Consider the following 13399-nt stretch of genomic DNA (forward strand, 5'->3'; position numbering starts at 1 on the left):
AAATGGAAACAAAACTTTGATTTAAATGGAATACATGAAAGAAGCGATCAGAAGAATAATAAAAGAAGAGAAAGGGAGATGAAATTTAGAGAGGTGATACAATAATAAGGAAAACTTTAAAATATTGGGTAAAAGCAAAGAGAGATCAAGAGACCGTAGACTGTTATCCGCGGGTCTGGGCGCACTAGAGCACCGCCACGGGAAAAGACCCCACAGAAAAAAGAAAAGATTAGGAGAGTAGCAATGGAATAGAAGGAAAGCCCAGAAAAACATAGTGAAAAAGAACCTAGGTACGATAAAAAGGTAGAAAGAGCAAAATAGAGATTCAGAAGCAATATTGCTTAGAGGGGGGAGTCTAGTAATAATTAAATGTAAAGTAACCTAATATCATAAAGCATACAATGCGTGTATAAATAAACATAGACCAACATGCAATCGTGCAAGTAGAATAATAAAACTGTAATTAAACCATTAGACGCCAAGGCGCCCAAGTAAATGCAAAATTAGTAAGAAATATTTAAGCAATAAATTGTAACAGGAGAAGCAATGAATATAAGAAGAAGAAAGAGTGATATTATTAGGCAGAGAAATAACAGTAAGCAGACTGAAGGAGAAAAGAAATAAGGTAGAAAGCTAGGAAGAAAGAGGTAAAAAAGGACAAGCAAATATTATAAGAACAGCAAAACATGTGAGAAATGTGGTAAATAATTAACAATAGAAATAAGACTTCTCAGGAAAAGAGAGTCTATAGTTAACTGCCAATAGTATTAAGGTCAGCAACTTCCATAAGGGAGAGAGTTATTCAGTCCGCATCCGAAGGAGTTTTAAGAGGAGAACGTGACTTGTCTCTCTGCAGATCTTGTGAAAATGTAGCAACCGAAACCGATTGTATTGCAGATTTCCTATCTTCTTGTGAGCGATGAAGACGTTCAAGATCCCTACCCCGAGGTCGGGGGCTGCTAGGAGGGCGCCTGTTGCGATCTGGCAATGTAGTGGAAGACTTAGAGGATGAATGGGGCTGAACTTGCTGTGAGGGTGTTGTGAGAACCTCCATTTCTTGAGGATGAAGACGGTCCAGGAATTGCTGAAGATGCTCGGGGTCAAAAAAGTCCTTAGAAACTCCATCTTTGGTAACGCGAAAGCGTGCTGGGTCAAATAGGCCATATTTGATACCTAATTGACGTAGTTGAGGTCGCATGGAGAGAAAGGCTTTCCGCCGCTCGTTAGTTTCCTTGGAGAAATCAGCTGCCATAAAAATGCGATGACCTTCAAAAGAAAAGGAGCCTTGAAGTCGAGCCGCGGATAATATTTGTCTTGTTTGTTCATGACGAAGAAGACAGGCAATAATCGGTCGTGGGCGTGCGGCAGGATCATCACGTGGAGGACCAATTCTATGAGCCCGTTGTATCTCCAGAGGTGGATTGAAAGGAATACCAGTTAGCTTTGGGAGTATACGACACAAAAATGCACTGGAACTCTGCCCTTCAATGCGCTCTGGAAAGCCAAAAAAACGGATGTTGTCTCTCCTACTTCTGTCTTCCAAATCAATGAGTTTACTATGGAAGAGTAAAAGGTCCCGGTCTTGATTTGGAAGAGATTCCAATCGATTCTCCACTGCCAGAACTCTAGAATCAAGGGATTCAAACTTCGTATGAAAGTTGGTAATTTCTGTCTTAATTGATTTAGTCTCCTCAGCTAGTGATGTAATTGTAAGGTGCATGTCATCTAATCGACGACTAACCTCGGAAATTTCGTGCAGGATACGTTGCAAAGCTGCCGCCGACACCTGCCCACCATTAGAGGCCGAAGCCTGAGGTGAAGCGGAAGGAGAGGAGGCATTGCCTTTTGTTGGCATATTGGTGGACTGCTTGAGGGCTTCTGCAAAAAGAAGTGGTTTAGAAGCCTTGTTTCCTTGCTTAGAGGCAGACATTTGAGGAGAATGCTTGATAAAAACTTTGAAAGTACGTAAAGCCGTCTTGCTGTTGAGGAATGCTTATATGTGGTTGCAAAAGAATACCAAGACATGCAAAAGAAACACTTAGTGACTGTATATGTATGACATTAATACGCTAAAAGAAACTTATAATGTATTTCTAAACAGTAAAATGTACATCATTGCTTAATGACCCCCACTACTTACACTTGTTAATATGATAACAACTGCCGCTATATTCAAAGGCATGTAAATAGAGGTAAGATAAAATGAAACATCATGTGCGCGATTATGATAATAATAGTAAGCACAGCTACATGCACAGCAAGATAAACAAGGCTGTAGAATGCAAGGTAATCATAGTCAAAGCAGAAAAAGCACAGCCTAACTGAAGGAGTTGACCTGAGCACTATAATGGCATTTGGAAAAAAAAAAAAAAAAGCACACTCTTGTACAAGGCATATAGACTACGCTAGAAGAGGCCATGAAGCGTCGGCTGTAACCAAAGTCAAAAGGCGCGAAACTGTGACTGTAGCAAAGAAGTTCAGCTTGGAAGAACAGTTTAGCGTGATGAGTCGCAAATTAATTGCTGACCTGATCATTGACTGGATGAGATGAGCGATATAAGTGCCACAACGGGATTATAGAAGGAAGTAATCCTACCAGTAGCTGAACGTCGACACGTCAAAAATGCTGACTCCTGTCAGGCGACATTCCTGAAAAGAAACATTACAGCAGGCAATTTGAGAAAGGCGCGGTTTCATGAGGAGATAGATACTTGTCAGGAGCAGCGAAGGCGCGGCCTCATGAGGAGGCGGGTGCCCGTCGTCAGCAACGAAGGCGCGGCTCCATAAGGAAGCAAGCGCTTTTCAGCAGCAACAGAGGCGCGGCTTCATGGGGGCAGGCGTTCTTCGCAACAGAGGCGCGGCTTGAGGAGGAAGAAGAGGCAGCCTGAGTAGATACGTCAGACAGGCCCCGCCAGACACGCAGCTCCACACAACCCTGTCATCGAGGCAGTCAACACCAGGGAAGCTTCGCCGTCACATCGTCGAAAACTCGCCCAAATCGTGCCCACCACCTTCCGGCTGTCGCAGGGCACAAGAAGAAGACTCCAAAGCCGCTGTGAGGTAGGAAATATCCGTTAAGGGTCCATCCCGTGACGGAGCTCACTCGTCAGGCGGCCATCTTCCTGCGTGGCCAGACCACGCCCCCCCGCCAATTCCATTCTAAGGGATAATAATCTGTCAGAGATATTTCCTTCTATTCTATCCCCTTGAGCGATGAGCTCATACTCTAGCTTCTGAGAGGGGGTAACTCCCTCAAAACCGCCGCAAACTAAGTGTTGAGAGACTTCCTTATTGTGAATTAGTTTGAAGTCACACAATGTATACAAAATATATGCCTTCAATTCAATCAGTGATTGAACTGACAGATTTGGACTGAGGAGTATGCGCTTCGATTGAATTGAAGGCATATATTTTGTATACATCGTGTGACTTCAAACTAATTCACAACAAGGAAGTCTCTCGTCACTTAGTTTGCAGCGGTTGTGAGGGAGTTACCCCCTCTCTGGGACGTTTTTATTACGGCCAGTTTTGGAAATTACATTGAATTTATTTTCTTGGCACACCATTGACGGATCTCCCTTTGGGGGCAGACCTGCTGCCTACGCTATCGGCTACACAAATTGAACATAAGTTCCCTTTATCCCTGTCTTGATGAAGACCCGTAGCTGAGGAGATTACTTACCCTTTCGCACCTGGGTCGAAACATTGACGAATCGCCCCCCCCATCCGTTGGGCCTGTACTCTATGTACCCCATCCCCCTACCCCGGTGACAGATGAAGTATTAATCGGCTTCAACTATAAACCATCAACGACTTAGACTTGAATGATATTAGGGGAAGGCCTGCTAACATAAGGATTTTGGCCTCAACAGCTTTTTGATTTTTAAAAATTACTGTTTCTCAATTTCTCGGATTCTCTTCTTCCAATAGAGCACCAACTTTTCACTTCTTCTTTTCACTCCTTGGTAGTAACCCCTTTTACTTCTTAAGAAAGTTATATGTTTTGAATTGAACTATGGATGATGTATTACGAAAAAATTAATGGTTTTCGGCAGAACTACATCTGAGGGTACTGTTTCATTAACGAGGAATGTACTTTGGCCATGTGTTTTCTCTTTTTGTTTTGTATTACAGGATTTAATCATTCTTTAAAGATAAATTACCTACATTGATTCTAATGTTTAATATTGTCTAGGACCTATTGTTTTCTGTACCTACCGATACCCAGGTCCTTTGACGTTTCTCTGGGTCACCCAATTTATATTAATGGGTGTCTCCTTGATCAGCAGGTACATTTGGTGCTAATCTTGTTACTTAAAAGTGGTTGAGAAATTTTCAAAGTGGAAGGCTTTTGCTTGCATGCTGGAATTAGTGATTACAAACACTCAGGCCAGAAAGAAAGGTTTTGACAGCTTGTGCTACTCTTCAATTACCATCAATGTCTTAAAATGGATTGGGTGTTTGCCTTAAGTGTACAAGATACTTGTTTCTGGTCTAGTAGTCTGTTTTGACATAGCACTTGTTAAATACTGAAAATTCCTAGGCTTGAAGAGGTTCGGACACTATTAACATTTCCAACCTGCCATACATCCTATGAAATTAAGGGCTATTTATCATACTCAGAAAGTAGGCTGGTAAAAGCCCGCTAATTCAGCAGGTAGCAAAACATTGGCAAAGAACACTTCATGTTCCAAATTTACATGCACTCCAGTCAAATTCATTCAGTACTTGGGAGCAGAATTGGACATTAGTCACAAAAGTATAACCTTGAAAGAAAGACTTTTCTGTACTTCTCAATTGTCTTAAACTTCACATCTGGTGACCAGAATAACTCTTCTGGGCTCCACTGCACGTTGCATTTTCAAAGTCTCGATTGTAGTACTTTTCATGTAGCCTCTGCAAGAAGGGTCAGAAAATCAGTGGGACTGAGACCCGACGATTTGGTGGGCATGGTGACTCTTTTCCATGTGGTTCTTCAACTTTTATCGTGATAGTTTTAAAAAGTATGTACAAGGGTGCCTTTCCAGGTATTCCTTTCTCTAGTCAATCCAATGATTTAATCATGTCAAGGTTAAGGTGATGACTTGAGGGATTATAAAAGTTGACTGACGAAGGAACAATCATACCTCTTAAACAAGTAATAGCTGAGAGCTGTTTACCTAGCTTTGAAGTGCTATCTCGAGGGAATGCACAAAAGGCCTACCACTGGATGTCCGTAATTCTTTAGAATCATTTGTAAATCCGTAAACCTGAGGAGATGACTAATCGTTACTCTCTGCAGTGGCATCAAACTCAGTACAGGTGAGCCTTTCAGAGCACAAACACAGGCAAACTAAGAAGAACCCTCTTAGAAAAACACAACTGGATTCTGAACATCGGTTCACTCAAGGGTGTCTCCTACATTTGAAGGATAGCAATTATTAACTTGGTTGCCCCAGCAAAAAAATTGTGTATTCAGAGACATTCTATCTAGAATTCCAGAGCCTAGCTAAGTATTCTTTTTATTGAATAGTCAGTTCAATTTGTCACTACTTTTCCTTCAACCTCTCTCCTTTCCAAGGTGACTATAGTGCTGATGCAACACAGATCAAAACACTAAATTAATTGCTTCTGTCAGACCATGCATTTGTTGGTATTAAATCATCTCTCCAAGTCCAGGCATATAGACAAATGTGCCCCCCTCCCCCAATATCTACGCTTCCTGTTACACATGGTTACTTTATAGCATGTACTACATAAGGCAATTGCATTGTTTGCTATCCCTTAGTGCCTGTATTACTATTCTTCTGTTCTTCTGACTCTGCTCTCTTTTGGAACGGTCTCTTTTTCCTTTTTTCCTCCCCCTTTCATTGGGAACGTTCATACGTTGAATGTCTTTTACTGTTTTAAACTATGTAGCTTTTTTGGATTATTTCTCCACAGCTGATAAATAAAGTTAAAAAATCATCTCTTTATGTCCCATGACCTGTACTTGAGGCTTCTGTTCAGGTCAGATTTCCATATCAATCAAAGTTGTTATCCTGAACTGCAGCTTGCCATCGCTGAACTGAGTGTCTTTGGTGATTTTAGAGCGTGCTATGACGAATCCATTTTACACTCCTTTTATTTACCAAAACTGAGCAGGATTTATACAACCCCGATGATATAGTTTTTAATTCTAGTAGCCTTGCCAAGTTGATTGCTTGTCCCTACGTTTGGACTTAATTGTTTAATCCAGAATAATTGGACTCGCTTTCAAACCCCTGCACTAGTCGAAACTAAAAGGTTTGTCTTAGAAAGTCTGTTTTCTAGCTCCCATTACACCATCCAGGAGGTTACGTGAGATTTAACTTCTGTGTCACCATAGTGGTGTTAGGAACTTGCGCTCCATTCTTTCTTAAATAAGTACCAGACTGTCACATTAACCAAAACTTTAATTGTCCTTACTCTTCCCTAATCAGTGAACTTTGCCATAAATGTAACAATAAACATCATCATAAAATTAGATATAAATGAAATTAAAAGCAATTTCCGGATCTAGCCTCAATGGTTTAGCATTCTCCAAGCAATGTGTAGCTTGATGGATACTATTATCGATTATTATCCATTTGTTTTTGGATAGGCCCATGGTTCGTTCCTGAAAATGGAAGGGAAGCCACTGATTAGTGGGAATTGTACCAATCACAAACATTTTCAGAGGGGTAACTGTACATCAGGCCATATTTTAGTCAAACATTACTGTGTTGACTGTGATTCTGTTTACACTCTCCGTGTTCTCTTGCTTTGCCTCCTTCTGAAGAGCAGGCTTGCTGTTCTTTCCTCCCGTTTGAAACTACCAAAAACACAAAATTTTCAATCTTGGTATATTTCTTTGAATTCATATTCAACCCAGGACTATAGTTGGAAATTAGTCTGTTTTATCCTTGCTCTGAGAAACCATCAAAAGTGAAGCACTTAACTGACTCTTTATATTTTGAGGGGGGTGGGGGGGCGGAGGGTTAAGTATTTTTGTTCTCCAGAAATATACTTTACAGTGACCAGAATGTAATTCTAATAAGCTATGTAACAAAGGCAGAAAAAGTTGCCCTCATAGGGGTGATCCTTTTAAGAGATAATTTCAGAAAATGAATAATTTATCTTTTTTAAATGTGTTTTGGAGTATCCGAAAAAACAGAGCTATTCTACTCTGTAACATGCAAAGAAAATGCCTGCGAAGGAAAATTAGGATCAGAAATATCAGTTTTGCTTCATCTTGACTACTGTTTTTTCAGACGTTTGTGAATGATGTGAGGATTCCGGAGCAGACCTACATCACTCTGAAACTTGATGACAAGCTACGATTTGGATATGATATCCTTTTCTGAAAATGGATTTCCTCTTAAAATCACATGCAGTGTGTCCTTTTAGTTTATGATGATTTCTGGTTTTGATTCTGTTTTTTTCAGTCTTTTCGTTTAGTCTGAATTGCTTTTTCATAACCCACGCAGCTCCAGATTGTATAGATTAATGTAGTGCAAATGCATGTATAAATGTAAACGGTTTTAAATTTATATTTCCTTAGCAAAGGAAATTAGATTGTGCATTGTAGGCATAAAATCAAAATCATAAAAGCTAAAATAATTGTACATCAGCTCAAAAAGAGAGACCGTCAACTTTAAAAGAACTATGTTCGACTTCAACGGTATAGAAGTATGTCTAATTGGAGGGAACACTTTAAGTCCTTCCTATAATTCTTTGATCACTTGCATTTCAAAATATGATTTTTGACCTGGAGATTTTCGGTGGCTGTGATAATGGCCAGATGAACCCCTTTTAATGCAAGTTGAAGCTTGGCTTGGGCTAAATGAAGTAAATAAGGCAAAATAACACCATGACATTTGACTTTTGATTGAAACCAGAATCTTTTAATGAAATAGCATAGACTGGTAGGGGGATGTTCGGCCTCTTTCAATATTTCTTTCAACACTGTCTGATAAAGTACAGTACATCTAAGAAAAGTGATCTAGAGTCCACATACACAATGGGGAATTATTCCTGAGTTTGTGACTTTAATAAAGATTTCTGCAATGCAGGATAAGGGCTATAAGCAAGTAACTTTTTCTTCCAAATTCTGATTGGGTAAAACTGCTTTTACACTTACAGTTTGTAGTAAATGTACAACTTTTGGCTTTTCACCATTTTGGACTGATACTTTACTAAAAAGTGTATACTTACATGGCCCCACCCCCTGAAAGAGGGTGGAACCAAATGTATGAGTGAAAATTATTACTAGTAACTTTTCATACATAGGCAGAGGGTTCCTCCACCAGGGCACAAATATCCCTGTGCTAAATTATTAGAATATTGTAAAAGTCTATTAAACTTGAACAAATTCTACAGACATTTTTATGTAACCTATTTAACAAATTAATTTATATGGTCGTTTTAAATGTGGAACGGAATATAAAATGTGACCGCACTGTGAAGTTAATTTTGAATTAAAGATTTAATTAACTTAAATATATCAAATAAAATATTTTTTAAAGCTTTAATAAACAATCATTTGCAAGAGTTTGAGCTATTGGCATTGAAAATGACAATGTCTTTTATTTATGTGTTTTGAAAACCTACAAGTTGTGTGTAAACACGCACTTTGTAGTTGTCGTTGCTTACGAGAAGCAAGGCTGGCAGTAACTGTGCCTCTTTTACTGCCAGCCTTGCTTCTCGTAAGCAAGAACTATAAGTACAAAGTGCGTGTTTACCCACCACTTGCAGGTTTTCAAAACACATAAATAAAGGGCATTGCCATTTTTAATGGCAATAGCTCAAATTCTTGCAAATATGAGACCTATTGCATTGCAAATGCTTTTTGAGTTCTTAGACGGAGGCAGCAGCCATGTGCATGTTGACACCATCCCTTGTACCTGGAAATACTTTTGAGATCTAGAGATCCGTAAGTAAGATAATGGGGCTTGACATGTGGCACAGTTATCGACTGAAAAAAACTTAAAAGTGAGAGCGAAGTCACCTAATCTTATTGAAAAAATAATGTACCTTTCCCAAGATTAGAAGAAAAGCTTAAGCGCAAAGAACTAGGTGTACCTGTTAACTGAATGCTTCATACTGAATCTATTGTTTAGTGCCAAAAAATAATTTTATTTAAGAGAGCAACTACAGTTTGCTGTGCAACATGTCTAACCGCAGCAACACAACCTCTGGTGGATGGGTACACGCAGACAGGTATCCTAGATAGTCATCGGACAACAGGAATTCTTGTAGAATATCTGTAATGCAAGTAACAATTTTGCCCTGAAAGAGCGGTGCTTTCGTACCGTAGACCATTCGTAGGTGCAGAGCAGAACAGAAACTGGCTTTTAACTTGCAAATTAGAAGAAAAATAGAGGATTACCAACCCTCCATTTCCCTCTTTCCTATGAAGTTAATAGGGCAATGGCTCCTTTTACTAAAAGCGACTTGACTCAGTTCAATAAAGTTTTGTATTTAGAAGTGCAGTTACATAAAGGAGTGTAGATTTAATAGGAATCCGACAAGTAAAGTTGATTTAACAGCTGTGGCGAGGAACCATTCGTTGCAGTTCTTTCAAGGCTGATTACTAAGAGCTTTTGGTGGGAAGGACAAGCTGAATAAAGATGACACATGTGGGCTAAAAAGACCAGACATTGTTTGTCTCCGAGTACTGGACATTTGACAGAGATCAAAACTTCCATTAGGTGCAACTCAAGACGTCCAAGCGTTGCACGTGCCTTTTGAAATGAAACCCTTTTCTGTTGGCTGTCAACTCGTACATTGGTGATAAGAAAAAGAAACCCTGAACCTTTTAAATACGCAGTTTATCTTGGCTAAGGGCAATAAACGAAAAAAACTTAATTAGAAATGTGTAACTGATCTGAATTACATTTTCTGATAACTTAAATATACAAATATATTTCACTAGCAAGTGCTGTATGAGACGAATTACAGAATTCATTTGTAATGAAACCAGTAGTAAAATATATTTAAGAAACACGTTTCAGTCCAATTAATACTAAATATTTAATTATACAAAACACTGTAAATCAAATGGTCAATCAAATAAAACGCCATGAATGAGACAGTGGAATATTGAAAGGTGGTGCACTAATACGCAAGGCTTTACAGTTATTGAGAGGCAGGATTTGAAGTCCAAGAGTGGGATGTTATTTGTGTCCTGCTGAGCCTGTATGATTTCCATGTGATGAAACATGCCCTCGAACTGTGTGTGGCATTCAGCAGCAAGTTGTTTTCCTACCTATGGATTTATATATATCAGAGTAAATGAACTTAAAAAGAGTAACACTCTCACCAGCTTAGCAATGTGCTATGCCACTGAAAGGATGGTGAATGGAAACAATAAATTGCCAAACCAAGAGCTATGGAAACGTAAATGCTGAAAGAAAAACTATTCCAATGCCAACTTGAAAAATGTAGTTGCTAAGAAACCGGACCTAGTACGCAACAAAACAAAAACATAATTCAGGTAAGAACTGAGTAAAGACTGTTTGATAATTCTTACCCAGCACGTGGACAGGCAGAGGATCCGATCCTGGGACTGATGGCAGTCAGGTATCTGTGCGCGAGGGTGGTCATTAGAGCGGCCAGATGTGCTCTGCTAATGGCTGACAGTGGAGACTGTTGCAGGGGGAATGTGCGTCTGATAAAAATGAGCTAGGCACTGGGGCATTGGGAAGGGTGTTCGTATATGCTTAACAGCAGCATCAACATTTTACTCCTCTAATTAGCAATGGTCTGGATGTTAATGCTTTGGAGGTTGATGGGACGTTTTAGTCCCTGCAACGGAATTGCTTAATTACAATTCCATCAGAAGTAAACATTTGTGTTTGCAAACAGTGTGTGAGCGACTTCAGCCCCGCAGCAGCTGTGCAGGGCCAATGACAGAGCAAAGCTTCTACCCAGGAAAATTCATGCTGGCTTTGAGGAGATAATTAATTAATGTATTTATTTAATGAGTTTTATATAGCGCTGGCTAGACCCGAAGGTATCAGAGTGCTTTACATGAGGTACCACAAAGTTACAAAATTACATCAGTTAACAGGTTACATAAGTTACTAGTAACATTTAAACAGCATAGGAGATGGTATAAATGGAGCGTAGAAGGTTAAGGTGGTAGGGTGAAGGGGTGGGGGGATATACGACGGCAAGTCTGCCCCAAGTCCTGCTGGGTAGGTGACGGCCTAGGGGGAAGTCCACGGCCCATCTCTTTAGCTATCGGGTAGCTCCACCGGGCATCGGCCAGCTAGCTAGGTCTCAACGGTCGGAGGAAGATCCCAAAATGTATGTTATGATGGGTGAGCCAGGTGGGGGAGGAAGGGAGAACCCCTAGCCTCGCTGGTGTAAGCTTGATGAGCCAGTCCATGGAGTCCGGTGTGGGTGGAGGGGCTTCTCTATTTGCTGCAGTCCGGTGGAGCGGGAAGCAGTTGTTGTTTAGCTCCATTGTGCCTTGGTGGAGCCATCAGGCTTTGAGAATTGTTCTTCCTGCTCCGACATTCAAGTGTCAGAAGCCTTTAAAGTCCACTGAGAGAAAAGAAAAATATGCCATATGACTTGTTTCACAGGAAGTTTAGCATGAACCATTTGGGAACCTGCTAAAGTGGATAGCTATCCAAAGAATAGTCAACACTGATCCAAACACCTATGAAGATCATATTCAGTGTCAAGAAGTAACTTAACTTCGAAAATCGTTTTGACCGATTACTTCAGAACATCTACTGGACTTTTTAGAATTTTTATATTTGTCCTTGTAAAGCTGAAACTCTTTCCAGCTTGACGAAGACCCTATTAGGCAAGTACAGCTTCTGGAACTGGTCTGCAAGTCCCCTGAGGAAGTTATCTGAAAGAAACACGTTAGTTAGATTCCTCACCTTAGAATATCCCCAGGCGTCAGGCTGGATCCGGAAAGATTTTTCGTCAGCAATATCCCTTGCGCGTCGCTAGGCATCGTCTGCGGCTCCGCGTCTGTCGTCGTGCGCCTCAATGACGTCGTTGGAGTACTTAGACGCCGCCCTCGCGCGCTGACGTCAGTTCTTCTTTTTTCCGCGCCGGACAGCGCTGATCCGGGAAGAGCTTACCCCTTTAGTCACTTTTTGACTAAAACTTTTTGGGCTCTTTTGTCTACTCGATTCGTGCTGGTGCCAGTAGGATGCCCGGGTTTAAAGCCTGTGACTCCTGTCATTGACTGATGTCGGTGACGGACCACCACCGCCGGTGCCTTTACTGCCTGGGGGCCGACCACGATGCGGAGTCGTGCATCGACTGCCAGGCCTTGACCTTGAAGGCTAGGCGGGAGCGGTCCCCTAAGCTTCTCGAGCTCCGACACTCGGCTCCGCGCCGTTCACGGTCCCGGTCCAGGAGGAGGTCGAAGGACCGGTCGCGGAGCCGCAGCCACCACCACCGCTCGTCGGGGTCGAACTCTTAGGGTAAGTCGAAGCATGCTAAGAAGTCCAAGAGGCGACATCACTCTTCGGACTCCCCTCGCCGGTCGTGCAACTCGGTCAAGGGTCTGGGTGGTACCTCCCCCGCGGTTCCGTCGGAGACGCAGGAGCCGCGTCCGTCCCCATACCCACCGGTCCCTGGGACTGACGCGACTCCGGCGGAGATCAGTGCCTTCCTCTCGGCCATGAGGGGCCTGGCTCTGCCGTCGACGCCTGCCGGCGTGCCTTCGGGCCCCGCGGGCTCGACTGGGCGACCTAGCGAGCCGGCGGCTCCGGCGCCGTCGTCGACTTCGGTCCCAACGCCGCAGGTCCCCGTGGGATCCAGGCCTGGATCTCAGTCGGTGCCGGTCGACCTCACGACGCCTCCTCCGCCGACACCGGTTCCTCCCCGGCGCCGTCTCCGGATGACGCCGTTCCCCGGTTCAGCCCCGGTCTGGGCCCGGCGCTGGTGCGGCGCCGTCCGGCGCCGACGCCAATGGATGACAATTTAATCTACCGTCCGGCTCCGATTATTCCCCCTGTTTATCAGGAATCAGATGACGGGGCAACTGGGAGGGGTCTGAGGACCCTCTGGCCATGCAGGCCAACTTATCTCAGGACTGGGCAGATGAGCTGTGGGATGCCAGTGGTCTGGACACCTCCCCGGACACTGGTTTCATCTCTCCTCCGACTGTGGCTTCGGAGGAAGGTGCTGCTTTTTCAGTGGTGCTGCGCAAGGCGGCCGAAGCCCTTGGGCTGGAGCTGCCTGCTGTGGCCGTGAGGACTAACCTCCTCACTGAAGTGCTTCAACCATCAGCAAGCTCCTCGGAGCCTCTACTGCAGTTCAGTGAGGCACTTGTGGACGTTCTGAAGGGCACCTGGTCCAAGCCCTCCACAGTACCTCCTCTGGATCGGAACGTGGCCCGGCCCCACCGCCCTGCTCCGGGCGACCCCAGTTTTCTGTCCCAACACCC

At 42.7% G+C, this 13399-nt stretch overlaps 1 protein-coding gene across 5 annotated transcripts in view; it reads left to right on the forward strand.

Moving 5' to 3' along the window:
* The window catches only part of CEP170 (centrosomal protein 170), a 428342-nt gene that overhangs the window by 155407 nt on the left and 259536 nt on the right, over positions 1–13399 (forward strand). For all 5 annotated transcript variants that reach the window (XM_085611407.1, XM_085611409.1, XM_085611411.1 and 2 more), the window contains exon 4: positions 7251–7329. In XM_085611407.1, coding sequence (XP_085467533.1) covers positions 7251–7329 — 79 coding nt within the window. The remainder of the gene's footprint in view (positions 1–7250; positions 7330–13399) is intronic.

This window comes from Triturus cristatus, chromosome 6 (genome assembly GCF_964204655.1).
Source record: "Triturus cristatus chromosome 6, aTriCri1.1, whole genome shotgun sequence".
Lineage (NCBI taxonomy): Eukaryota > Metazoa > Chordata > Amphibia > Caudata > Salamandridae > Triturus > Triturus cristatus.